General features: G+C 43.4%; 1 protein-coding gene across 1 annotated transcript; it reads right to left on the bottom strand.

Annotated features, from left to right (window-relative positions):
- Nucleotides 1–236: 236 nt before the first annotated feature.
- Nucleotides 237–11,442, bottom strand: COMMD3 (COMM domain containing 3). Its single transcript, XM_069729551.1, has 8 exons — nt 11,221–11,442; nt 2,129–2,240; nt 1,961–2,024; nt 1,828–1,862; nt 1,659–1,719; nt 1,497–1,553; nt 1,354–1,413; nt 237–574 (listed from the first exon to the last, which is right to left on the bottom strand). Exons 1-8 carry the CDS (start codon nt 11,363–11,365, stop codon nt 515–517), a joined length of 594 nt encoding a protein of 197 aa, XP_069585652.1. The 5' UTR covers nt 11,366–11,442; the 3' UTR covers nt 237–514.
- Nucleotides 11,443–25,724: the final 14,282 nt, after the last annotated feature.

Raw genomic sequence — 25,724 nt, 5'->3', positions numbered from 1 at the left:
AAAAATAGGAAAGATAATTGTTTAGCTCGTAGTCTTTTTTTTTTATTACAGTATTTTCTTCAGCTTGTGCTGCATTAAGAGTTTCCACAGCCATCGGGACTGCTGCATTACCCTATGCATGCATCTGTGCTTCACATACACTGAATGACACCACAAGAGGTTTGGTAATTGATTTATATGGCACCACTGATAAATATCAACTGAGCTAGGGGAGAAATACAATAAACCACAAAATCTGCTTTCATCATAATATTTATTTTTGTGCTGACAAATGACATACAAAATATAGACAGAATATATCCATTCTGGGAGGGATTTAGGTTTAGGTGAACCATATCTGCAGGAAACTGTCATTAGCAAATGCTTCACAAAATGGAATTAGTAGACAGTAGATATTAGTATTCAGAATGTAAAGTTGGACAGTATGGTATGTAGGATGCCAGCATCATGGAATGCAACAATAGTCCATATGTAACAAAATTAATTTCTTCTGTGGATTTGGGAGATTCTGCTGTCACATCTGAGATGTCCTTTCCAAACCTTTGGCTGCATCTTTAAGTTTCCCTACCAAATCCTACAAAACAGCAAAAGAGCATTAGACACAGAAATCAATTATATACACATATGAACACATGCATTTAATATGTGTAATTACTGACAATAAAATCATATTTATCTGCGATCATAGCTGAAAGCAGTTTTTCATGCAAACACAAAAGAGAGAAGTATTTCCACTTTTTCCTAATTGTTGGATCTATCCCTGGCTCTGGTTGAAAGAAAAACGGCATCATCAATTCCACATGATGGTCAAAATGAAGCCGGCTTCTTCACACTATTGGATTTGATAATTCCCACAGTGTTGTAGCTGAACCAAACTCTTAACAAAAAACATCAAGTAATAATTAATGAAACAAGTTTGAGGAACCCATATTAGGGAAATAATAATGATACACTTCAGAACTTTAGTAATAATGTAAAACCCTGGTGAGATAAAGTTACAAAGCCGAGGCAACTGTGCAGTCCAGCCACAAGTTTCTACAATGGCAAGTAATGTAATCAATCAAGGACATATATTCTATCATCTCTGGCGCTGCTCATAGCCATGTACTAGGCTTTAATAAATACATCACATTCTTGACAAACAGCAAACCTTGATAGATTACCTGGTATTTAAGGAATCTTATCAGGTGCACAGAGTCTACAGGCATGGAAGTTTAAAAGCCACGGATTATATAATTGTCTCACTATAATGATCAGCTTTATCTTATTTTTCTTTCTTAGTTGGGTCTATACTGTGAAAATTTATCACGAATACTCATTTTGCAGACATAAGATATCCAAGTTTAAATATACCTGTAATTGCTCCATAGAGCAATTAAAGCTAATGTCCTTGGCTTGGCTTGTATCTGGAGACTAAAAAAAACATAAAGCAAGTTTTAAGGAAACATTTTTGAGAATTAAACAATATTACAAATTCCAGAAGAAACTATTTTTACCTCTAAATTAAATTTCACCAAGTAGGAAGGTCGGTGAGTTTTGTACAACTGATTAGTCTGTAGAGAAAACCAACTGTTTAGTTACCATATATGTGTGATTGCATTAATGTATTTATTATATATATTTATATATATTTACACACACATACACCACACAATCACCTTTATTTCATAAGCAAGACGCCAGGAAACATCCGACACATGTGGGGGAGTTCTACCAATGCTGGGTAAACAAACATTCACTAGTTAGAATAATATAACTGAAATCTAAAGCCAATCTGTATAGAGATACGTGATGCCTGAGCTCGTTCTGCAGTTAGAAGACACTCACTTTTCTAGTAGAATTTCTAGTGACTCTCTGTGTTTCTGGAAAATAGCACAGACTGATTAATTGATGCACTAAATATATGAGAAACAAATATAACAGCCTAATAAAAGTAACCAAATGCAACAGCACAATGAACCTGGTATTCTGTCCAGAAATGCTCTGTCCTCTCCTTATCGAATTTGCAGTCCTCCAGGAATGTGCTGTTGGAACATGAGCAATATGAAGACACAAAAGGATGAAAATATAATTTTTTATTCCCCCCCTCCTTCCCCAAAGAAAAATTATGTATATGCAGACATTATACCTGAGAGCTGCTCTGTCTATAGTGTTCCTCACTGCTTCAAGTATAAACATAGTAGCTGCAGCCTGACACTCTTTTATGTGACATGGGGGGATGTGCTGAAACACTGTGTCATCTAGATCAACACAAACATGCAGGGATCAATTAGGTCACAAGATACAAGAATCGTCATCTTCATCAATAGAACACAGTGACAAATGTGTATAGAAATTTTAATTTCACCCATTAAAATAATAAACATTTAGAATAAATAAACAAGCTAAAGAAACATAAGATTGGCAAGGTTCTTTCACATGAATGGTTTATTAATCCAAAGCAAATGAAATAATGGTACCCTAAAAAGGGAACCAGGGATACCAGGTGCAGCATCTCTTGCAGTGTGTTCCCATTGTGAAGCCTACATTCATCTGTGTTCCGCTGCCATTACTAGAGCTGTGCTGCTGATACCTTATCTGTAACACTGGTAAATGAGCAGTTTCCCCCAGTGTCAGCGCTAATGAGAGGCCATTTACAGCAAGACCAACATGCACACAAGGTACAGCTCCTGGCACTGCATGCAGCCGCCCACAACTAGGGACACACATTCCTCTTCACAATCACCTACTAACAAGTCACAACTAAGATCCAAACATCAGGCTGCATGTGCCCACCCACAGCCCCCCATCTATACGAGCCAACCCACCTGACGTACAGTGTTAACCCCTGTCCTGTCATAGAGGTATGAACACATTCACACAACATATATAGACAAATACACAGTATATGCAGACATATATATTTATATAAATCTATGCATCCACTGCTTAGTAATATTCATACACCATATATGTATCCATTCATACACCATATATGTATCCATTCATACTTTATATCACTTGACAAGCAAACAATAGCGATGCCTCTGTACATTCACTCACAGAACGCAGTGACATGTTCTTGCTTACACTATTGTGTGTCTACAATTGGGCTTCAGCAAAGCCGACTACATCTTTTCACATAACTATAAATTAAATTACAATCTGTATTTAAGAAACCATTACCGATCGATAAGAGGACTGAGAAACTGCTAAACAGCAATATCCACTTTTATTTCATCTGAATCACTAAGGCCAGCCAAACAGTATTTACAATCTATTTTCAGAATAGTAAAGGACAGACCTGTACACATATCTCACATACATTTATATCTGAAGAGACATGAGACAAGACCTATGAATAACACACATCATGAGATGAGTAATAGAATTAGTTCTGTACGATGTCACAGTTGTCATTAGGCTATAAATAACCAGAATTATAGTCTGGGTGTAATGTTACATAATTTACCAAGTTCCAGCATGTTTTTTTATTTTTTTATTTTTTTTATTTTAAAGAACGGATGATGTTAGAAAACAAGCCAGGGCCAAGAAAGGAAATAAAGGAACTCATCATTACCAAGTTGGAAGTGTAAAGAAAATTAGCAGTACAGCTAATTAACCGGTAACTGGACAGCACCCCAACCCCTGCCAGCACAGGAGCCTACCCCACACACAGAACAAGGCAACTACATAGAAATCAGCTTTATGGAGATAAGACCTAAACAAAAACACCATACCTAATGCAACTAGTGATATACAAATAGTAACTAATAATGAGAATATACAGCAGTTTATATCAAGATAGAAAGATAATATCAAGACAACATCCAAGGGGGAATTTAACATCAAATCAATGAATGAAATGACAACATTGTAAATGTTTAGAGACTCACTATTTGTACATGATAAGAAGAAACCAGAGGATGATTAGCTCTTAGCCACCTGCATTATTTCTAAGGTTATTTATTTAATCTGATTTATTATAGAACTTCTACAACATATGAGGACAGTAAATTGGTTGGAAGAGGATATTTATGTCTTTGCGATTCCATGTGCAATTGTGTTATACATGAAGAAGGAATATCACAATTGTTACTCTATAAAAGGCCCTGTAGTTCGTAATGATCGCAGGGCAGGAGAGAGATAAATAGCATTTACATTATAATTTACCCTAATGCATATATTTAAATTAAGACGTGATTTTTTTTTCCACATGACTGAATACAAACATGAGGGAGGAGCAATTCAATCACACAAGAATCAGAGTTAGCAATGATCTACCTACAAATACAGACTTTTTATACACATACATTATATATATATATATATATATATATATATATTATATAGTGTGTGCAAACTCTTTGCAGGTGATATTTATCACTGGCTTTCCAAGCACAAATTGAGTTTGTTGGCATTAAAAAAATATGCATGGTAAAACAAAATGCACACACATGGTAAACTCTTTATTCAGCTTTGATTATATTGACATAATGGTAAATTACACTCATACACAAAACAACCAAAGAATTTGAAGAAAACAAAACATTAGTAATTGAGAATATCCAATACAGAAATAAATAAGCTAAGTACTAGTTTGGCTGGTTTGTCAAATGTGTCCAAACCCAGAATGACCCAGGATAAATTGAAAAAGAAAAATTAAAATAAATACAATAAAGTAAAAATGGCAGGTAAAAATGTACCCATTGTTAAATGAGTTTTTTCATAACCAAATATAATAATTATTGTTAATGATTATGGTCTTTAGATTGATTCAATTATTCACTGGTCCAGTGACAGTTGTACATTCTTGGTAAATTGCAGCAGATAATTAAACAGGTTTTATCCAAGTTACAGGAACCATGGTGAAAGGTTCCCTATTTCAAGCAGTGACAATAACTACATTGTATTTAATCTTTCAACAATTAACTCAATATTATAATTTTAAAGTAAACATTTGATCCCCAGCTGCAGCATTTGTGATAAAATTCAACATAATACATGCATTTTTTGTCTCTTTAGGCCGCATTCACACATTTAGTATTTGGTCAGTATTTTACATCAGTATTTGTAAGCCAAAACCAGGAATGGTTGAAAAATGCAGAAGTGGTGAGGTGTTTCTATTATACTTTTCCTATGTTTGTTCCATTACTGCTTGCTACTTACAAATACTGATGTAAAATACTGACCAAATACTGAAAGTGTACAAGTGGCCTAAGGAAGACTGAGGATCCCTAGTGTTATGAATTACAAGGCCTGGCAGGATCCCTAGTGCTATGAATTATAAGGCATGGGCAGGACAAAGCTGCAGTTTTTTAGTTTTTGAGAAATCTTATGAAACTTTCACACCCAAGAGATTTATTGTACAAAGATCTTCTGATGTTCTATCCATAAACCTGCAGCTCAAACAACCCCATTCAGAGAAACAACACAGATTTTTAGCAGCAGAAATGTAAAAAAAAACCAACAACTTCAGGTTGTAAATATGGTCTCATACCTCTATTTTTTAGAATCCTTTTTTTTTTTTCAAAATAGCACTAAGATGGTGAGGCCTAGTAAATAAATATAGAGGCTCCTAATATGGAGGGAGTTTTATAAGAAATGTACTTTAGAAATGTTTTATTTAGGCTAGGGCTACATAGCAGCATGTTTTGCTGCTGAAATCTCAGTATGACATTGCATCATTGGATTGGATGTATCATTGGATGTAATGATTTCCTACAGTGCAATTATAATAATAATGTGTTAGTGATAATGTGTAAAGCGCTGCGGAATATGTTAGCGCTATATATAAAAAAAAAATAATAGTGATGCGCTGCAGCCTACGACTGAGATACAGAATCGCATGTTTTCCAAATGTATTGGAGTTTCTGTCACCGGTCAAAAGTCGCATGCGACACGCTTGCCGTAGACTTCAATGCAAGTTGTACAAGACATGCGATTTTCATGCGACTTGTTGGCAACTTGGCTGTTTTATTTACAGCAAAATCAGAGCTCTAAATAAGCAACATTTTTTTTCAGAGAAATACTGTTGTGGGACAGCCCCAGCATTATGTTCTTAAAGTATCTGTAAAACAAAATAGACATATGCAAATGGCCAGAGCTGAGATACTTTGAATACAAACTAAGCTTAACAATTCCATGTCCTCACTTTTGCTATAATGAACTTTAGCTCCAATAATGTAACCTATCCAACAGTGACTCATGGCCTAAGGCTATGTGCACACGTTGCGGATTAGGCTTAGGAATTTCTGGTGCGGATTCTGCATCTCTTGGCAGAAAACGCAGGTGCGGATTTGACTAATTTTTTGTGCAGATTTTTTGCGGATTTACTGCGTTTTTTACCCCTGTAGATTTCTATAATGGAATGGGTACAAAAACGCTGCAGATCCGCAAAAAAATAAGTGACATGTTACTTCTTTTAATCTGCAGCGTTTCCGCACGGAATTTTCCGTACGGAATTTTCCGCACCATTAGCAGAACATTTTTTTCTTTTTTACCATTGATTTACATAGTACTGTAAATTACTTGCGGATCTGCAGCGTTTCTGCACCGCAAAAAATGCTGCGGATCCGCAGGAAATCCGCAACTTGTGCACATACCCTTATTTAACCAGCAATACTATTTTTCGCTAATGCTACAGTACCCTGCTGCTCTTCATTTACTGCCCCTAACCTCTATTAGCATGGTCTAATCGCTTTTTCTCCTTAGTACCAAATTAATTTCTGTATCAGTGACCACACTGTTATTTTTATTTTTTTTTATATCATGGGCACAATATCCATTGGTCACCAGTAGTTGCAGCTGTGGTCTTTCTTATACGACTTCCTGATGGGCTCATGTCAGCATTGCTCAGTTATCACATTATCATTGTGTAATTCATTTGCAAAATACCCTATGCTGATTCCCAAAGGCTGATGATAGTGCTGCTCCACTGTCATGGTCAAGTTTCAGAAGTGTACCAATAGGGAACAAATGTGATACTTATTCATATTAATTCATACTACCTTCTTTGTATTTATATCCATCTTTATTCCCTGTTTTTTTTTTTTTTTTTTTTTTGGGGGGGGGGGGGGGGGGGAGGGGTGTCCAATGCTACAGTTATGTCCATACCCTTACTTGTTGTATCAGCAGGAGAAATTATTATAACATTTGGACCAGGCAGCTCTCTGCCACTTCCTCTATTGCACATATCAAAGGTCATTAAAGGGGTTGTACAGGTAGGTGATGCAGCAACACCTTTCTGTAATGATGTTACATCTACAACAAGTGGCCTCTGCAGGAATATCGAGGTGGATGGCATGAGACTCCTATTTGACTGCAACCGCCATATATAGTAGATCAGATGTCACTGCTAAAACCCTACATGCAAAGAACAGCTGGACCTACAAGGGCTTCAACAGGTGAGATTATTACAAGAACCACCCCTTTAAAAGGGGATAACCACTTTATCTTTATTTTACTCAATGTTTTGAGGACATGATTTTTTGTAAGGGTATGTGCACACGCAGATGGAACCTCTGCGGATTTTTCAGCACCTGTTTTGAGAAATCCGCAGGTAAAAAGCACTGTGTTTTACCTGCGGATTTTATGCGTTTTTTGTGCGGATTCCACCTGCGGTTTTACACCTGCGGATTCCTATTGAGGAGCAGGTGTAAACCGCTGTGGAATCTGCACAAAGAATTGACATGCTGCGGAATAAAAATGCTACGTTTCGGCGCGGTATTTTCCGCAGCATGTGCACTGCGGATTTTGTTTTCCATAGGTTTACATGGTACTGTAAACTCAGGGAAAACAGCTGCGAATCCGCTGAGTCAAAACCGCTGCGAATCCGCAGCAAAATCCGCAACGTGTGCACATACCCTAACTCTTACAGCATATTCTACTGCCCTTGTTCCTGTTCCCTTCCTCACATACTGGACAGCTCTCCTGTCCACCAAATGACTTCCGATGGAGGAGCATGTGACTAGACCTGTCCACCAGCCTCCTCCAATAGAAAGACAGCGCACATCGCAAAGCTGATTTTTAATTGGAGGAATCATTTTGTGAACAGGATAACTGTGCAAACAAGAGGAGCACCTCTAAGTCTATGTTCCCACAATGTAGAACAACAAATGGCGGTTTGTAGAAGGAGCGCTAGCGGCCGTCCCAATGAGGAGGAAATAAGTGCTCCAGCCAGATACCCCACAACAGGGGAGAAAGGCTTGCAACAGGAACAATATAGCCGGTCTCAGGAGCGAAGAAGGAGAACACAGACACCAGTTTGGGTAAAACCACAACACGTTTCAACGGCGTGCGCCGTCTTCTTCTTCTAATATCCACCTGAAGAAGACGGCGCACGCCGTTGAAACGCCTTGTGGTTTTACCCTAACTGGTGTCTGTGTTCTCCTTCTGCGCTCCTGAGACCGGCTATTTTGTTCCTGTAGTATGTTCCCACAATGAGCTTTTGGTGAGTTTTTGATGTTCTAGATTTTCTGCACCTATTGAAGTAAATTAGACTAATAAACTTAGTTTTTTGTGTGCTTTTTTACATTCATTTTTTGACTCTCTAGGCCACGTTTTCATATTCAATATTTTACATCAGCATTTGTAAGCCAAAACCAAGAGTGGGTGAAAAATGCAGAAGTGGTGCACGCGTTTCTATGAGGCTATGTTCATACTTTGCGTTTTTGCTGCGCTTTTTCCCGCAGGCAAACTGTTCTATTGGCAGTAAAGAAGCTGCTTACAAAAAGCAGGTTTTTCTGCATTTTTTGCTCCATTTATGTTGTCTCTTGTGCATGCTGATAAAAGTTTAGTTTGCCAATAAAAATATGATGCAACTTCCTTAACGTTTTTGCACCAAAAAAACAGCAAAATCCGATAACTGCATTTTTGCACTTATTCATTACTTAATATGGGTGAAAAAAAGCTGTAAAAATGCTTAAAGAAGTGACATGCTGCAGTTTGCAAAAGTGCAGCACAGTTTTACAAATCAGTCAAGAAAAAAAACAGTGTCTGTGCATGAGATTTCTGAAATCTCATAGCTTTTGCTGGTACTGTAAAACGCATTTTAAAATTTGCATACAAAAAGAGCAACGTGGGCACATAGCCTTAGGGCTCATACTCACTTGTGCGAAAATCGGATGAGTCTCACATGGCAATACGCGGCACTGCACCTGGCACAGAGGAGCGGAGTGTGTGGCTGCATGTATTCCTATGCGGCCGCACTCTCCGATCTGAGTGCCGGCAGCAGCGCCGGGTATTAACATGCAAGACTCATCCGAGTTTCGTACAAGTGAGTATGAGCCCTTATACTTTTCCTCTGGTTGTAAGAAAAAAGCAGGAGTAGAACAAATACTGATATAAAATACTGGGCAAATGCTGACCATGTGAACGTGGCCTTATGGTCTGTCATGTTTTAAACAAAGCTGCTTTGTTTTTTATACTTCCTGGTATTTGACTTTGACAAAACTTTATTGATACATTCATGTGCGGATCACATGCACTTTATATGTGTTTCCGCCCATAAAACAAGAGAAAATTACATAATGCGGATTTGAAACATGCACTGCAGGTCAGTTTATGCTGAGAAGAAAAAAAAAGCACAGTGGGAACGAGATTTCAATAAATCCCATCCACTTTGCTGAAACTGTGAGGGTATGTTTCCACGGACCGGAATGGCAGCGCTTTGGATGCAGCAGATACCCGCTCCGTCCAAAGCACTGCCGGCTTTTGAACGCACGGTGATTCCGCATATGTTCATTGAACACATGCGGAATCACCGCATCCTATACATTGACTGTAATTTATCTTGCGGAGACTGAGCTTCTCCGCAAGATAAATAGACATGCTGCTGTCTATAAAGACGCGCCGCATGTGCGGATATGCAGGTCTAGTGCCTGAGTGCTTAAATGCATAGTGGAGATGGGATTTCGTAAAATCCACTCCACTATGCTGTAACATCTGGCCGCTACAGCATACAATCCGCAGCGCTTCCTGACCGTGGAAACATACCCTAAGATGCTAGGTTTCTGACTCAGCCACAATAAGGCTCATCCTGTGCACAGCTTAATGCTTATTTATTAGTAAGCGGTGAAAAATTATCTTCCCCACACATTTGATAGAATAAAGATAAAGTGATCAGCCCCTTTAAATTTTTCATCCCACACTTTACAGTTCTGATAATTCAGGAGAGACATCCCACCAGCTGCCCACATCAGGGAGGTCACATTTTTATATGAGGGTAGGTTTCCACGTTCAGGAAACGCCGCGTTTTTGACGCAGCGTCCAGATGTTACAGCATAGTGGAGGGGATTTCATGAAATCCCGTCTCCACTATGCAGTAAAAGACGCATGCGGCGGACCCACGGGAAAAGCACATGCGGCACATCTTTTAAGAACGCAGCATGTCCTTACATTGCAGAAAAAACGCAAGGACAACGCAGGTGACCTGCCAGTGACCTCAGGTGCAGATTTGGTCAGGATTTTAGGCAGGTAAAATCCTGATGCAATCCTGAACGTGGACACAGACCCTTAGGAGTTTTCCAATAGACTTTTAACGAATGAAAACTTTCAAAATCTGTTTGTCAGTGAATTGAGTGAGAGTTTTCTTATTTGCATGCAGAGGCTGAAGCCACAGACAGCCCCACAACCTACACATAGATCCCTGCAGGTAAAGTGTGGCAAAGCCTGACGTTTCTGGACGTTACCAGCAATGCAATGTGTGTGGAACAAACAATTCCACGCAGAGTTCTGCTCTTTTGTTCCACAAACGTCAGTTTCGCGTCCAATTGTTACTTTAGAACTACAATGTAGCAGCACTCGGAGTCCAGAGCTGGTGATGTCCGCAGCAGCCAATCAGCATGCAGCCTGCACGTATAAGCGGCGCTGGGAATGGTTGCCCCGGGCAGCAGGCTCGGCCTCTCGGACAGGACAGTCACAATGCAGCGGCCTCAGGTTTTGTCTTTTCGGTCACCATGATTCCCCCGAGATCCAGTACAGCAGCAGCGACCGGCCCCATCCTACTGGCAGGCGGCGCCCCTCCAGCTGCTGCTAGGCCGGCCTGTCACACAGCTCCCTCCCGCCTCTTCCCGGTTGTCTGCCAAGAGAAATGCCGCCGAGCGCTGAGAAGGCGAACAAAAGCTTGTAGTAATGTGACGTGCACGGTGCGGCCGCCCGGCTCTGCCCGCACAGCGCTCCGCGGGCTGCACAAAGGCGGCTGCAGCAGCCGGCCGAGTCCCTGCCCCCACTCTCCCTTACCTACAGCAGGATGTGCGGCCTGGTCCGGGCTCAGGCTCAGGCTCAGGAAGGCCGCCCGGAGGACAGCACCGAACGCCCTAGGACTAAACTGGGCCGGATCCGCTAACCGCTGCAATCCCCGGAGCGAGTCCTCCGACAGCTCCATTGTGATCGAGCGACCTTCTACCCCGCACCACGTGACCACACCAGCTGACAGCGACTCCTTCAGCTTGTAGCCAGGCGACTACAACGCTCAGCATGTCCGCTTCTTACAGAGAAGCAGCTGGAGAGCCACAGTGTGCAGAGAATTGTGGTGTAAAGTACAGGGAGATTGATCAAAGCCGGCAGGGACTCTCTGCAGGCTGCTGTGTAGGTTCTGCCGGTACTTCAATGTCAGTTATGTGCACACACAACGTCTTTTTTATTTTCACGGTCTCTCTCACTCACTCTCTCTCGTCGGATACGTTGCATCAGTTTTTCACATTTTGCGACGGATCCGATTTTTAAATTCTCCACATTGAGCCTAAGGCGACTTTCACACTAGCGTCGTACTCGGTCCATCGCAGTGCGTCTGGCCGACGTACCGACGCATACTGTGGAAGCGCCACACAACGGGGGCAGCGGACCCATTTTTCCAACGCATCCGCTGCCCCGTTGTGGGGAGGTGGGGGCGGAGTTCCGACCGCGCATGCGCAGTCGGAAATGGCAGACACGACGCTCAAAAAAACGTTGCAAGCAACTTTTTTTTGTTTGGACGGTCCGCCACAACACGACGCAACCGCCGCACGACGGTTGCAACGTGTGTGAATACGTCACAATGCGTCGGTAATGTTACTCTATGGGGCAAAAACGCATCCTGCAAACAACTTTGCAGGATGCGTTTTTTCCCCAAAACGACGCATTGCGACGTATCCCAAATGACGCTAGTGTGAAAGTAGCCTAAGGGCTCATACTTGCGCGAAACTCGGATGAGTCTCGAGTGTTAATACCCGGCGCTGCTGCCGGCACTCCGATCGGAGCGTGCGGCCGCATAGCAATACATGCAGCCGCACGGTCCGCTCCTCTGTGCCAGGTGTGGTGCCGGGCATTGTGAGTGAGCAAAAAACTGATGTGTGAAAGTAGCCTAAAACAGCAACCCTGCCGCCCCCAAAAAAGAAAAAAAATGCTACAAAGAATTATCATACATGATGTAAAAACAATGTTGCTGGGCACATGTTTTGTCTTTTGTCACTTGTATTAACCACTTCAGGGTTCCAAAGCCAAGAAGTGACCTGGCGAGTCTTCAGGCAGCTTCCGTTTAGCGGCCGCTATTATTTTATATATAGAATAAAAAAAAGAGGCGCCAGCGGTAAAAAAACCTCAGAAAAGATGTTTAATAAAAAAACACCGCTGGCACATTCTCTAAGCACTCATGCAGACCGAGCACAGACTGCTAATGCATGGACACTGCCTGACCACGGGCCTCCTGACCCGAGAGTGAGAACCTCATAGACATATGTGAAGTGTTGATGATCGAGTTGGAAGAGCCGAGGCCAGTCTGTACATTGCGGTCCAAGATCGGACTGATTTCCACAGACGTCTGCATGAATCTGACCTAGGCCGGGGTCACACTTGCAAGTGTGATGCGAGAAACTCGCGCATCAATACCCGGCACTCGGGCCAGAGTGCACAGCTGCATAGAAATACATACCGCCGCATGCTCTGGTCCAGAGTGCAGGGTATTGATGCGCGAGTTTCTCGCATCACACTTGCAAGTGTGACCCCGGCCCTAACGGTATGTCCACACTAAATTTTTAGAGGAATTATTGAAGCAAAACCTCCAAATCTTCATCAAAAACTCAAAATATATACACATTTCTGCAGCAAAACTCAGTGAAAGTGTGCAGATATCCTGACATGGATTTGCAATGCAGTAATTGGCTGCATGTTTTTGGGTAATCCTCGCATCAGATACCATTTCTGTATGTGGCCCAAGGCTGTGCGAGCCTACAGTTGTTACTTTCAAAATATTACAAAATAACTGCAAAATATTGCAGTTGTGATGTTGGTTACATGCGGCAGCCGCGGGGTGAAAACCGGCTACACAAGTTTTAACTTTAAAAACCTTATTCTCAATTAACGGATCACAAAAAACATAGCACTTTGCGGTGAGATCACCCATGCAAATCAGATGTGCCACTTAGTTGTGCCACTTACACAATATGCCAGGATTCATATTTTATTTTCTTAAAAAATTCCAAAATGGTAAACAAATCTTCAGTTACATTGTAGATTGTAAGCTCTTACGAGCACGGTCATCATTATTTTGCTTATTGTATTTAACGTTGTTACTTATGACTTGTTTGTGAACTCTTGAATTGTAAAGCGCTGCTGAATATGTTGGCGCTTTATAAATAAAGATTAATGTTATCATTATAAGAGAGAAGATATAATAGTAAAGAGATGTTCACACGGCCTTATTGTCAGTCTAAGTGGTGTCCTTGTAAAATACAAACAACACTCGGACCAACGTTACTTTGCTCAAACACTCATATTTAAGTCACATGCTGTCCATTTCCTTGTGATCCTCCTTGAGATGGTTCTGGAGCGCCCCCAGACGCAGGGCCAAGGGTTACTCGGTACCGGTCCTCTCTGGTTCAGTTCTGGGGTTGTCACGGTGGCTGGACCCGGTCCGTGACCCTGCTAAGAGGCGTCCAATAAAAGTGATACAAGTCTGTCAAGGTTTCGTGACGCCACCTGTGGTATTTGGTCAGGGTGACCGACGCTGCTCGGGGTCCACTGGGGTGATGTGATGGCAGCTAGATGGTATACCTTCCCACAGGTGAAGTATGTCCCCAGGGCTTCCCAGTGGTGTAGGTGGCGATGGTGTGAGGTGCAGTCAATAACGAGGACACAGGGATGCAGTCTCTTTACCTCTTTACTGGTTTCTTCAGGATCCTCAATCCAGAGCACTGTTAACAGGGCTGTCTGAGACCGGCCGGTCCGAAGGCACATCCAGAGTTCCCTTTGCAGGTGGAAATCGTTGCCTACCACTAGCGCCTGTGTGTTGTAGTGCTTCCCTGCTGAGCATTCGGGATAGTCCTCCCAACTTCTGTTGTCATTCTTTCTCGTTCTTTCTAGTTCTTTCTCGTTCTTTCTATTCTCCGTCCCACAGGTTTGTTATGGCTAGGACGCACCCGTTTGACGGGAAGGCTCGGAGCTCTTCCGGGACCCTAGAGACGCCCCTGTTATGATCCGGTGACCTTGGAGCAGCATGAAAACTTCACTGGAGTAGGTGGTAACTATACTGACCGCAAATCCTGATCTTAACACCGCAACTAGAAGTAGCCGTGGGGTGTACCTAACAAACCCTAGACACCTCGTCACAGCCGGAGGACTAAATACCCCTATAGATGGAAATAGGAATACTACCTTGCCTCAGAGCAGAACTCCAAAGGATAGGCAGCCCCCCACAAATATTGGCTGTGAGTAGGAAAGGAAAGACACACACAGGCAGAAAAACAGGATTTAGCACAAGAGGCCACTCTAGCTAAAATAGGAAAGGATAGGACAGAGTTCTGTGCGGTCAATATTAAAACCCTTCCAAAAATATCCACAGCAGATTATACAAAAAATTCCTCAATCTAACTAAAGACGTGGAACGTATATCTGCAACTCCAGAGACTCCTACACTCAGAGCAGGAATACAATCAAAAAACAAGCACACAGCTTGTGTGCCACAGAAAAAGAAACAGACACTTATCTGTGCTGAATTGGCAGCTAAGCAGGAGAAGCCAGACAGAGATCCGACACTTCCCAAGAAACATTGACAACTGGCAAGGACTAATGAGTCCTGCAAACCTAAATACCCCAGTCAGAATTGCAATCAGCAGATACACTTGTCCAGGACTGCAGCCCAGGGACAACTGCATTACCACCTACAACCACCGGAGGGAGCCCAAAAGCAGAATTCCCAACAGTACCCCTCCCCCCCTTGAGGAGGGGTCACCGAACCCTCACCAGAGCCCCCAGGCCGATCAGGATGAGCCAGATGAAAGGCACGAACCAAATCAGCGGCAAGGACATCAGAGGCAAAAACCCAAGAATTATCCTCCTGGCCATAACCCTTCCATTTGACAAGGTACTGAAGCTTCCGCCTCAAAAAACGGGAATCCAAAATCTTCTCAACAACATATTCCAACTCCCCATCAACCAACACAGGGGTCGGAGGATCAACAGAGGGAACAACGGGCTCCACATATTTCCGCAATAAAGATCTATGGAAGACATTATGGATCGCAAAAGAGGCCGGAAGCGCCAGTCGAAAAGACACCGGATTAATAATCTCAGAAATCCTATAAGGACCAATAAACCGAGGCTTAAACTTAGGAGAAGAAACCTTCATAGGAACATGACGGGAAGACAACCAGAACAGATCCCCAACCCGAAGCCGGGAACCAACACACCGACGACGGTTAGCAAAAGTTGAGCCTCCTCCTGAGACAACAACAAATTGTCCACCACATGAGCCCAAACCTGCTGCAACCTGTCAACCACAGAATCCACACCAGGACAGTCAGAAGGCTCAACCTGCCCAGAAGAAAAACGAGGATGAAAACCAAAATTACAAAAGAAAGGCGAAACCAAAGTAGCCGAACTAGCCCGATTATTAAGGGCAAACACGGCCAATGGCAAGAAAGCCACCCAATCATCCTGATCAGCAGACACAAAGCATCTCAAATAAGTCTCCAAAATCTGATTAGTTCGCTCGGTCTGACCATTTGTCTGAGGATGAAACGCAGAAGAAAAAGACAAATCAATGCCCAGCCTAGCACAAAAGGCCCGCCAAAACCTAGAAACAAACTGGGTACCTCTGTCGAACACAATATTCTCCGGAATACCATGCAAATGGACCACATGCTGAAAAAACAACGGAACCAAATCCGAAGAGGAAGGCAATTTAGGCAAAGGCACCAAATGAACCATCTTAGAGAACCGGTCACAAACAACCCACATAACCGACATCCTCTGGGAAACCGGAAGATCGGAAATAAAATCCATAGAAATATGTGTCCAGGGCCTCTCAGGGACCGGCAATGGCAAAAGCAACCCACTAGCATGGGAACAACAAGGCTTGGCCCGCGCACAAGTCCCACAGGACTGCACAAAAGAACGCACATCACGCGACAAAGAAGGCCACCAAAAGGACCTACCAACCAAGTCTCTGGTACCAAAAATGCCAGGATGACCAGCCAACACGGAACAGTGAACCTCAGAAATCACTCTACTAGTCCAACTGTCAGGAACAAACAGTTTCCCCACAGGACAGCGGTCAGGTTTGTCAGCCTGAAATTTCTGAAGAACCCGTCGTAAATCAGGGGAAATGGCAGAAAGGACCACCCCTTCTTTCAGAATACCGACCGGTTCTAAGACCTCAGGAGAATCAGGCGAAAAACTCCTAGAGAGGGTATCAGCCTTAATATTCTTAGAACCCGGAAGGTACGAGACCACAAAATCAAAACGGGAAAAAAACAAGGACCATCGAGCCTGTCTAGGATTCAGCCATTTGGCAGACTCAAGGTAAATCAAATTCTTATGATCGGTCAAGACCACAATAAGGTGCTTAGCTCCCTCAAGCCAATGTCGCCACTCCTCAAACGCCCACTTCATAGCCAACAACTCCCGATTGCCGACATCATAATTGCGTTCAGCAGGCGAAAACTTACGGGAAAAGAAGGCACACGGTTTCATTAAGGAACCAACAGGATCCCTCTGAGACAAAACGGCCCCTGCCCCAATCTCAGAAGCGTCAACCTCAACCTGAAACAGAAGAGAAACATCCGGTTGGCGCAACACCGGAGCAGAAGTAAATCGACGTTTAAGCTCCTGAAAGGCAGAGACAGCCGCAGAGGACCAATTTGCCACATCAGCGCCTTTCTTCGTCAAATCAGTCAAGGGTTTAACCACGCTGGAAACATTAGCAATGAAACGGCGATAAAAATTTGCAAAACCCAAAAATTTCTGAAGGCTCTTCACGGATGTGGGCTGAATCCAATCATGAATGGCCTGAACCTTAACCGGATCCATCTCTATAGACGAGGGAGAAAAAATAAAGCCCAAAAAAGAAACCTTCTGCACTCCAAAGAGACACTTAGACCCTTTCACAAACAGGGCATTGTCAAGAAGGATCTGAAATACCATCCTGACCTGTTCCACATGAGACTCCCAATCATCGGAAAAAATCACAATATCGTCCAAATATACAATCAAGAACTTATCAATATAAGTCCGGAAAATATCATGCATGAAGGACTGAAAAACAGATGGAGCATTAGTGAGCCCGAATGGCATCACAAGGTATTCAAAATGGCCTTCGGGCGTGTTAAACGCAGTTTTCCATTCATCACCCTGCTTAATACGAACAAGATTATATGCCCCCCGAAGGTCAATCTTCGTAAACCAACTAGCTTCCTTAATCCTAGCAAACAAATCGGTAAGCAAAGGTAAAGGGTATTGAAACTTGACCGTGATTTTATTCAAGAGGCGATAATCAATACAGGGTCTCAAGGAACCATCTTTTTTAGCAACAAAAAAGAACCCCGCGCCTAACGGTGAAGAACATGGCCGAATATGCCCTTTCTCCAAAGACTCCTTAATATAGCTCCGCATGGCGGTATGTTCAGGCACAGACAGGTTGAAAAGTCGACCCTTAGGAAACTTACAGCCTGGAATCAAGTCAATAGCACAATCGCAGTCCCTGTGCGGTGGAAGGAAACTGGACTTGGGCTCATCGAATACATCCTGAAAATCAGACAAAAACTCTGGAATTTCAGAAGAGGAAGAAGAGGAGATTGACATCAAAGGAACATCATTATGAACCCCCTGACAACCCCAACTAGTCACAGACATGGACTTCCAATCCAACACAGGATTATGTACCTGCAACCACGGAAAACCCAGCACGATAGCATCATGCAAATTATGCAACACCAGAAATCAACAATCTTCCTGATGGGCTGGCGCCGTGCGCATGGTCACCAGTGTCCAAAACTGGGGCTTATTTTTAGCCAAGGGTGTAGCATCAATGCCCCTTAAAGGAATAGGGTTCTGCAAAGGCTGCAAGGGAAAACCACAACGCCTGGCAAACTCAAAGTCCATTAAGTTCAAGGCGGCACCTGAATCCACAAACGCCATGACAGAAAATGATGACAATGAGCAGATCAAGGACACAGATAACAGAAATTTAGGTTGTACAGTACTGATGGTAAATGAACTAGCGATCCTCTTTGTCCGTTTAGGGCAGACTGAAATGACATGGGAAGCGGCGCCACAATAATAACACAACCTATTCTGACGTCTGAATCCTTGTCGTTCTGTTCTAGACAGAATCCTATCACACTGCATTGGCTCAGGAATCTGCTCTGAGGACAACGCCACAGCGCGCACAGTTCTGCGCTCCCGCAAGCGCCGGTCAATCTGAATGGCCAGAGACATAGAATCACTCAGACCGGAAGGCGTGGGAAACACTATAACATCTTTAACGGATTCAGAAAGACCCTTTCTGAAAATTGCCGCCAAAGCATCATTATTCCATTTAGTCAACACAGACCATTTTCTGAATTTCTGACAATACAATTCTGCCGCCTCTTGACCCTGAGACAGGGCCAACAAGGTCTTCTCAGCTTGATCCACAGAATTAGGTTCATCATATAATAATCCTAAAGCCTGAATAAAGGAGTCTACATTAAGCAAAGCCGGATTCCCAGATTCCAGGGAAAACGCCCAATACCGCGGGTCGCCACACAGCGGGGAGATGACGATTTTAACCCGCTGAATGGAATCACCAGAGGATCGAGGTCTCAAAGCAAAAAAAGTTTACAGTTGTTTTTAAAACTCAAAAATTTGGACCTGTCACCAAAAAACAAATCAGGAGTAGGAATCTTCGGTTCTAAAACAAGGAGTCTGAACAATATAATCAGAAATACCCTGTACCCTAGCAGCAAGCTGGTCTACACGAGAAGCTAATTCCTGAACATTCATGCTAGCACAAGGCTCCTCAGTCACCCAGAGATAAAGAGGGAAGAGAAGATACAGCAGACTGAAGAAAAAAAAATTGCTCAACACCTTTCTTCCCTTCTTCTGAGATGCATTTAACTCATTATTGGCCAGTTGTACTGTTATGATCCGGTGACCTTGGAGCAGCATGACAACTTCACTGGAGTAGGTGGTAACTATACTGACTGCAAATCCTGATCCTAACACCGCAACTAGAAGTAGCCGTGGGGTGTACCTAACAAACCCTAGACACCTCGTCACAGCCGGAGGACTAAATACCCCTATAGATGGAAATAGGAATACTACCTTGCCTCAGAGCAGAACCCCAAAGGATAGGCAGCCCCCCACAGCTGTGAGTAGGAGAGGAAAGACACACACAGGCAGAAAAACAGGATTTAGCACAAGAGGCCTCTCTAGCTAAAATAGGAAAGGATAGGACAGAGTTCTGTGCAGTAAGTATTAAAACCCTTCCAAAAATATCCACAGCAGATTATACAAAAAATTCCTCCATCTAACTAAAGACGTGGAACGTATATCGGCAACTCCAGAGACTCCTACACTCAGAGCAGGAATACAATAAAAAAAACAAGCACACAGCTTGTGTGCCATAGAAAAAGAAACAGACACTTATCTTTGCTGAATTGGCAGCTAAGCAGGAGAAGCCAGACAGAGATCCAACACTTCCCAAGAAACATTGACAACTGGCAAGGACTAATGAGTCCTGCAAACCTAAATACCCCAGTCAGAATTGCAATCAGCAGATACACCTGTCCAGGACTGCAGCCCAGGGACAACTGCATTACCACCTACAACCACCGGAGGGAGCCCAAAAGCAGAATTCACAACACGCCCCTCTCCACGTGTTGCCCACTATGTCTGCTTAGGTGATGTAAGGTAGACAGCCAACCTATAATTAACTGTCCTGCGGTATTTGAAGTAAGGTATAAAGTCAGTTACTTCCTCGGTGTTCCGGGCAACGGCTACGCGCCTCAGTAGGATGTTGCCATTCTCCGGGCACGACTCCTACTGGCTCTCCTTTGTGCTTGATCTCGTTTCTCACTGTCCACAATATCCTTTGCTTCGTGTCCTTTCTTTGGATGCCGCTGCAGATAGCGCAGGCGCGGCTCCGTAACGTTGTATCCTTGTCACTAGGTGCCTGCCAGGTTCCCACGCCTGACAGGGACCCCCCTGAATCTTCCCCCCGCAACACCCCCTGCCACGGGATGTTGCCTGAACAAAGCCCAGTCAGCTTCTTACTAACTTCCTATCCAACCCCTAGTTTTACCAGTGTGAGGAGTGGCCTAATAAATAAAACCTTTTGCTCCCCCTAGTGGCCGGAGTGTGAAGTGTAATGTGTGCTGGTGATACCTGGTCAGATGAACTCCTTTAGTGCCATCAGACGTACCATCACTCCCCTTAGTGGCAGAGCGATACTACTGCAACGACCAGGTCTCTGGGGCGCTGCAGTTATACCCCTTCATTGGAGTCCAGTTGTGTTTAATTAAACTGATGGGACTTGATTTGGAAAGGCGCACACCTGTCTATATAAGACCTCACAGCTCACAGTGCATGTAGGACCAAATGAGAATCATGAGTTCAAAGGAACTGGACAAGGAGCTCAGAGACAGAATTGTGGCAAGGCACAGATCTGGCCAATGTTACAACAGAATTTCTACAGTACTCAAGGTTCCTTGAGCACAGTGGCCTTCATAATCCTTAAATGGAAGACGTTTCGGACCACCAGAAGTCTTCCTAGACCTGGCCGTCCAGCCAAACTGAGCAATTGTGGGAGAAGAGCCTTGGTGATCACTGTGGTTGAGCTCTAGAGATGCAGTAGGGAGATGGGAGAAAGTTTCACAAAGTCAACTATCACTGCAGCCCTCCACCAGTCGGGCCTTGATGGCAGAGTGGCCCGACAGAAGCCTCTCCTTACTGCAAGACATATGAAAGCCCGCATAGAGTTTGTTAAAAAAAACCCCACATGAAGCACTCCCAGACTATGAGAAATAAGATTCTCTGGTCTGATGAGATGAAGATAGAACTTTTCGGTGATAATTCTAAGCAGTATGTGTAGAAAAAACTAGGCACTGCTCATCACCTGCCCAATACAATCCCAACAGTGAAACATGGTGGTGACAGCATCATGCTATGGGTTTTTTTCAGCTGCAGGGACAGGACAACTGGTTGTCATTGAAGGAAACATGAATGCGGCCAAATACAGAGATACCCTGGATGAAAACCTCTTCCAGAATGCTCTGGACATCAGACTTGGCAGAAGGTTCACCTTCCAAGACAGTGACCCTAAGCACACAGCTAAAATAACAAAGGAGTTGCTTCAGAAGAACTCTGTGACCATTCTTGACTGGCCCAGCCAGAGGCCTGACCTAAACTCAATTGAGTATCTCTGGAGAGACCTGAAAATGGCTGTCCCCCAACATTCACCATCCAACCTGAACTGGAGAGGATCTGCAAGGAAGAATGGCAGAGGATCCCCAAATCCAGGTGTGAAAAACTTGTTGCATCATTCCCAAGAAGACTCATGGCTGTACTAGCTCAAAAGGTGCTTCTACTGAATACTGACCAGAGGGTCTGAATACTTATGTCCATGTGATTTTTTTCTTTTTTTAATAAATTTGCAAAAATGACTACATTTCTGTTTTTTTTCAGTCAAGATGAGGTGCAGAGTGTACATTAATGAGAAAAAAATAACTCTTTTTAATTTACCAAATGGCTGTAATGAAACCAAGAGTGAAAATTTAAAGGGTCTGAATACTTTCTGTACCCACTGTATATATGGAGATGTCTACTCTTAGTTTGCACCTGTACACACCAGTTTTCTATTTGGAAGTGACAGTCTTTTGTTACACTAGGAACAGCTGATCGACGGGGGTGCTGAGTGTTCTAGTAAAACTGCCTCCATTGTAATTAGTTAGGCTTAAATCAATTAAAGAGAAATATAACATGCATTATTTTTCTACTACTGTAGATGTGCATTTTTTATTTTTAAAAGCTTTCCTGCAGCCAGCCTTATAAGTGGCACACACTCCCTTCTTGTTTTGTCTGTATAGTCAGTGAAGCAAAATGTGTGTAGAAATAATGATGCAAATTGCCTCTTCAGAGGGGAAGACGACTTGACCCCTAGTGTCACCTATTGGAATTGGTATTCTACTTCCAATAGGTGGCACTAGAGTTCAAGTCCTCTTTTTCGCTGAAGAAGGCAATTTGCATCTTTATTTTTCCAGAGGAGCATGCATGGCGTATAAGTCTCCTCACTCTGACATGCAAGGCCTGGCTTGCCACTCTTCACAAGGAGAAAATTACCCCATAGATCATAGAACTAGTTAGAAATATCAGTGGACTTCAGGAATTTAGAAAATACAGCACCCCTCAATGACCAGGTAATGACAGATGCATAAAGATCTGTTTGTATTAGGTTACTATCCTAGCTTCAGCAGTATGACAAAATTCATGTCAGTTTTTTTATTCTGAAATGCAAAAAATGGGCTTATTTTTCTTTGGCCTTTGGTCATTGTGTTGATGTTTCCCATCTGTATGTCAGCCGTTTTTCTGGAAGAGGTTTGATAGAGATTTCCCAAGCTTTTCCTAGCAACCAGTCAGTGGAAGACATCACACAAATGCAACTCCTATGGCATCCGCGTGAACACCAATTCACTTGAGTTTGGACCAAAGTAGGTCATGTCTCTAATGTTTTAATGTGAACCATTATTCAACAACAAAAAAATAGAGTTTACATATGAATAGCCCCAAAGAGTATAATGTCTAAGTGTGAAAAAACAAAGACATCATGCTTATTTCAAAATGAATGTGTGACTTCGGCTTATCAAAACTAAGATCAAAACTTGTGTCCTCTGCTGATGATGTCCCAGTCTATATTGCAAAGCTGACAAGTGGCCTACTTGAAATCTGGCAATTGTGTGTGCTCCAGTGTTAAGGATGAACTAGTTTGCTTGCTGTACAGCTATGACACATAAGTTTTAGGCCATTTTCACTTTCCAGATTTGGGGCAATATTTTGCATCAGAATCTTCAAGCCAAAACAAATAAGAGAAATATTTCCACTGGCTTTTTCCTGTGTTTAGATCTAACCAACCTTAGGCTGCCTGCTCATTTAGCAGATATGATTCTGACATTTCTGTAGCATATCCCCAGCTTTCACACAGTAAAATTTGCATGTACAGTTCTTTGAAAATGTATTCATACCCCATTAACTTTTTTCCATGTTTTCATGTTACACGCACAACCTTAAATGTTTTTTTGGGACGATTTTATGTGATATAGCAACACAAATTAGCAGTATTTTTGAAGTGTAAAGGAAATGATACACGGTTTTCTAAATATTTTAATAATATAAATCTGAAAATTGTGACATGCATTTGTATTCAGCCCTCCTGATTCAAAACTTTGTAGGACCACCTTTTGTTGGAATTAGTGCTGCAGATCTTTAGGGACATGTCTGTGCCAGCTTTGCACATCATGAGACTGAATTTTTTCCCCATTCTTCTTTGTACACTCGCTCTCGCTTAATAAGATTGGATGGAGGCGTCTGTGAACAGAAATTTTTAAGTCTTGCCATAGATTCTCAATGGGATTTAGGTCTGGACTGTGACTGGGCCATTCAAACACATGAATATGCTTAGATCTCAACCATTTCATTTTAGCTTTGACAGTATGCTAAGGGTTGTTGTATTGCTGGAAGGTAAAACTACTCTCCAGTCTCAAGTCTTGCAGCGTCAAACAGTTTTTTTAGTCCAGGATTGCCCTGTATTTAGCTCCATCCATCCAAAAATCACTGCATACACTAGTTTCTTCGCAAATCGGACGAGACACTAAGGGCAGTTGAGTTGCTGCTCTTTGTCACCCTTGAACGTTACAGAAAATTTGTGCTCCCGATTAAATATGCTGTGATGTGAGCGGTGCGTTGCACTCCCTTGGACGCCACAGGCCTCCGCTGACTTCGGTCTTCAGTTTCAGGAGCCGCAGCACATGGATCAGGGGACACCCCATTTGTTTAATCACAAAGAACTTTACTCAACAGTATGTTTACAACATATTGTAAGTTGTAGTATCGGGCACCATCCATAGCCTCCATACCAGCCATAGCATAATACACCTCCAGATTTTCCTTTTGTTCTACCTGTTATATCCCTGCCGGCCCTGCTTCTGTCAGTCCCAGGGATTCCCAGCCCAGACCCGCAGAGCGTCCACGGTCCTTTACTTCTCCCACACGTGTCCATCTTAATCTTCCTCTGTACGGAAGTGGTTAAAGTGCTTGTCATAACACTATAATCGAGCCTTGAGCTCTAGATGTTATAGGAATATATTCACCCAGGGAATAATAGTAAGGCCAGGGTCGGACATACCGCATGTGCAGCCGATGCAGCTACACCGGGGCCCAGAGGTAGAGGGGGGCGCCTGCAAGGCAGCTAATAATGAGGGCAATCTGGCTTGTTTATAAGGTCCCGAGGCGTCGGAGGGCCCCTGACCAGATTGCCCTCATGTGTTGTGGGCAGGGAGAGATCTCTGCAGCTCCACTGCCTGCAAGAGAAAATGGCAGCGGAGCTGCAGTGATCCGTCCTGTTTCCTGCCTGTGCTTCCTGTCTCTCACACAGCAGTCAGCAGCGTGGCTGGATGACATAATTTAGCACCGCGGCTGTGCCAGAGAGAAGAAGCTGCTGATGATGGTGATGCTGCGGCTGCGGGAGAGCATGCGGAGAGGTCAGAGGTGCTGTGTGTAGATGAGTGGTGGTGTGTGTGCGTGTGTAGCGCTGCAGGGGAATGTGCGGAGGTGAATGGTGCTGTGTGTGTCTGTGTGTGTAAGTGGAGGAGAGGGCAATGATGGGGTAGCGAGGGAGAAGGCAATGATGGGAGTGGTGAAAAGGGCAGTAATGGGGGTGGTGGGGAGGAGGAAATGATGGAGGTGGTGGAATGGGCAATGATGGGGCGGTGGGGGAAAAGGCAATGATGATGGTGGTGGGAAGGACAGTGATGGTGGTGGAAAGAGCAATGATGGGCATGGTGGGGAGGAGGAAATTCTAGAGGTGGTGGAATGTGTAATGGTGGATGAGAAGTCAATGATGGTGGCAGTGGAAAGGACAATGATGGGGGTGATGGGGAAGGAGGCAATGATGGAGATTGTGGGGGAGAAAGCAATGATGGAGGTGGTGGAAAGGGCAATGATGGAGGTGGTGGGGGTAAAAGCAATGATGGAGGTGGGGGAGAGGACAATGATGGTGGAAAGGGCAATGATGGGAATGTTGGGGCAGGAGGAAATGATGGAGGTGGTGGAATGGGCAATGATGGGGGTGGTGGGGGAGAAGGCAATGATGGAGGTGGTGTAATGGGCATTGATGGGGTAGTGAGGGAGAAAGCAATGATGGGTGGTGAAGGGGGCAATGATGAGGATGGGGAAAGGACAATAATGGGATGCTTAGGGAGGAGGACAATGAGGGGTGTGGGGTATTGGGATGGGAG

This window comes from Ranitomeya imitator, chromosome 6 (genome assembly GCF_032444005.1).
Source record: "Ranitomeya imitator isolate aRanImi1 chromosome 6, aRanImi1.pri, whole genome shotgun sequence".
Classification (NCBI taxonomy): Eukaryota; Metazoa; Chordata; class Amphibia; order Anura; family Dendrobatidae; genus Ranitomeya; species Ranitomeya imitator.
This window is presented reverse-complemented; position numbering and strand designations above follow the sequence as displayed.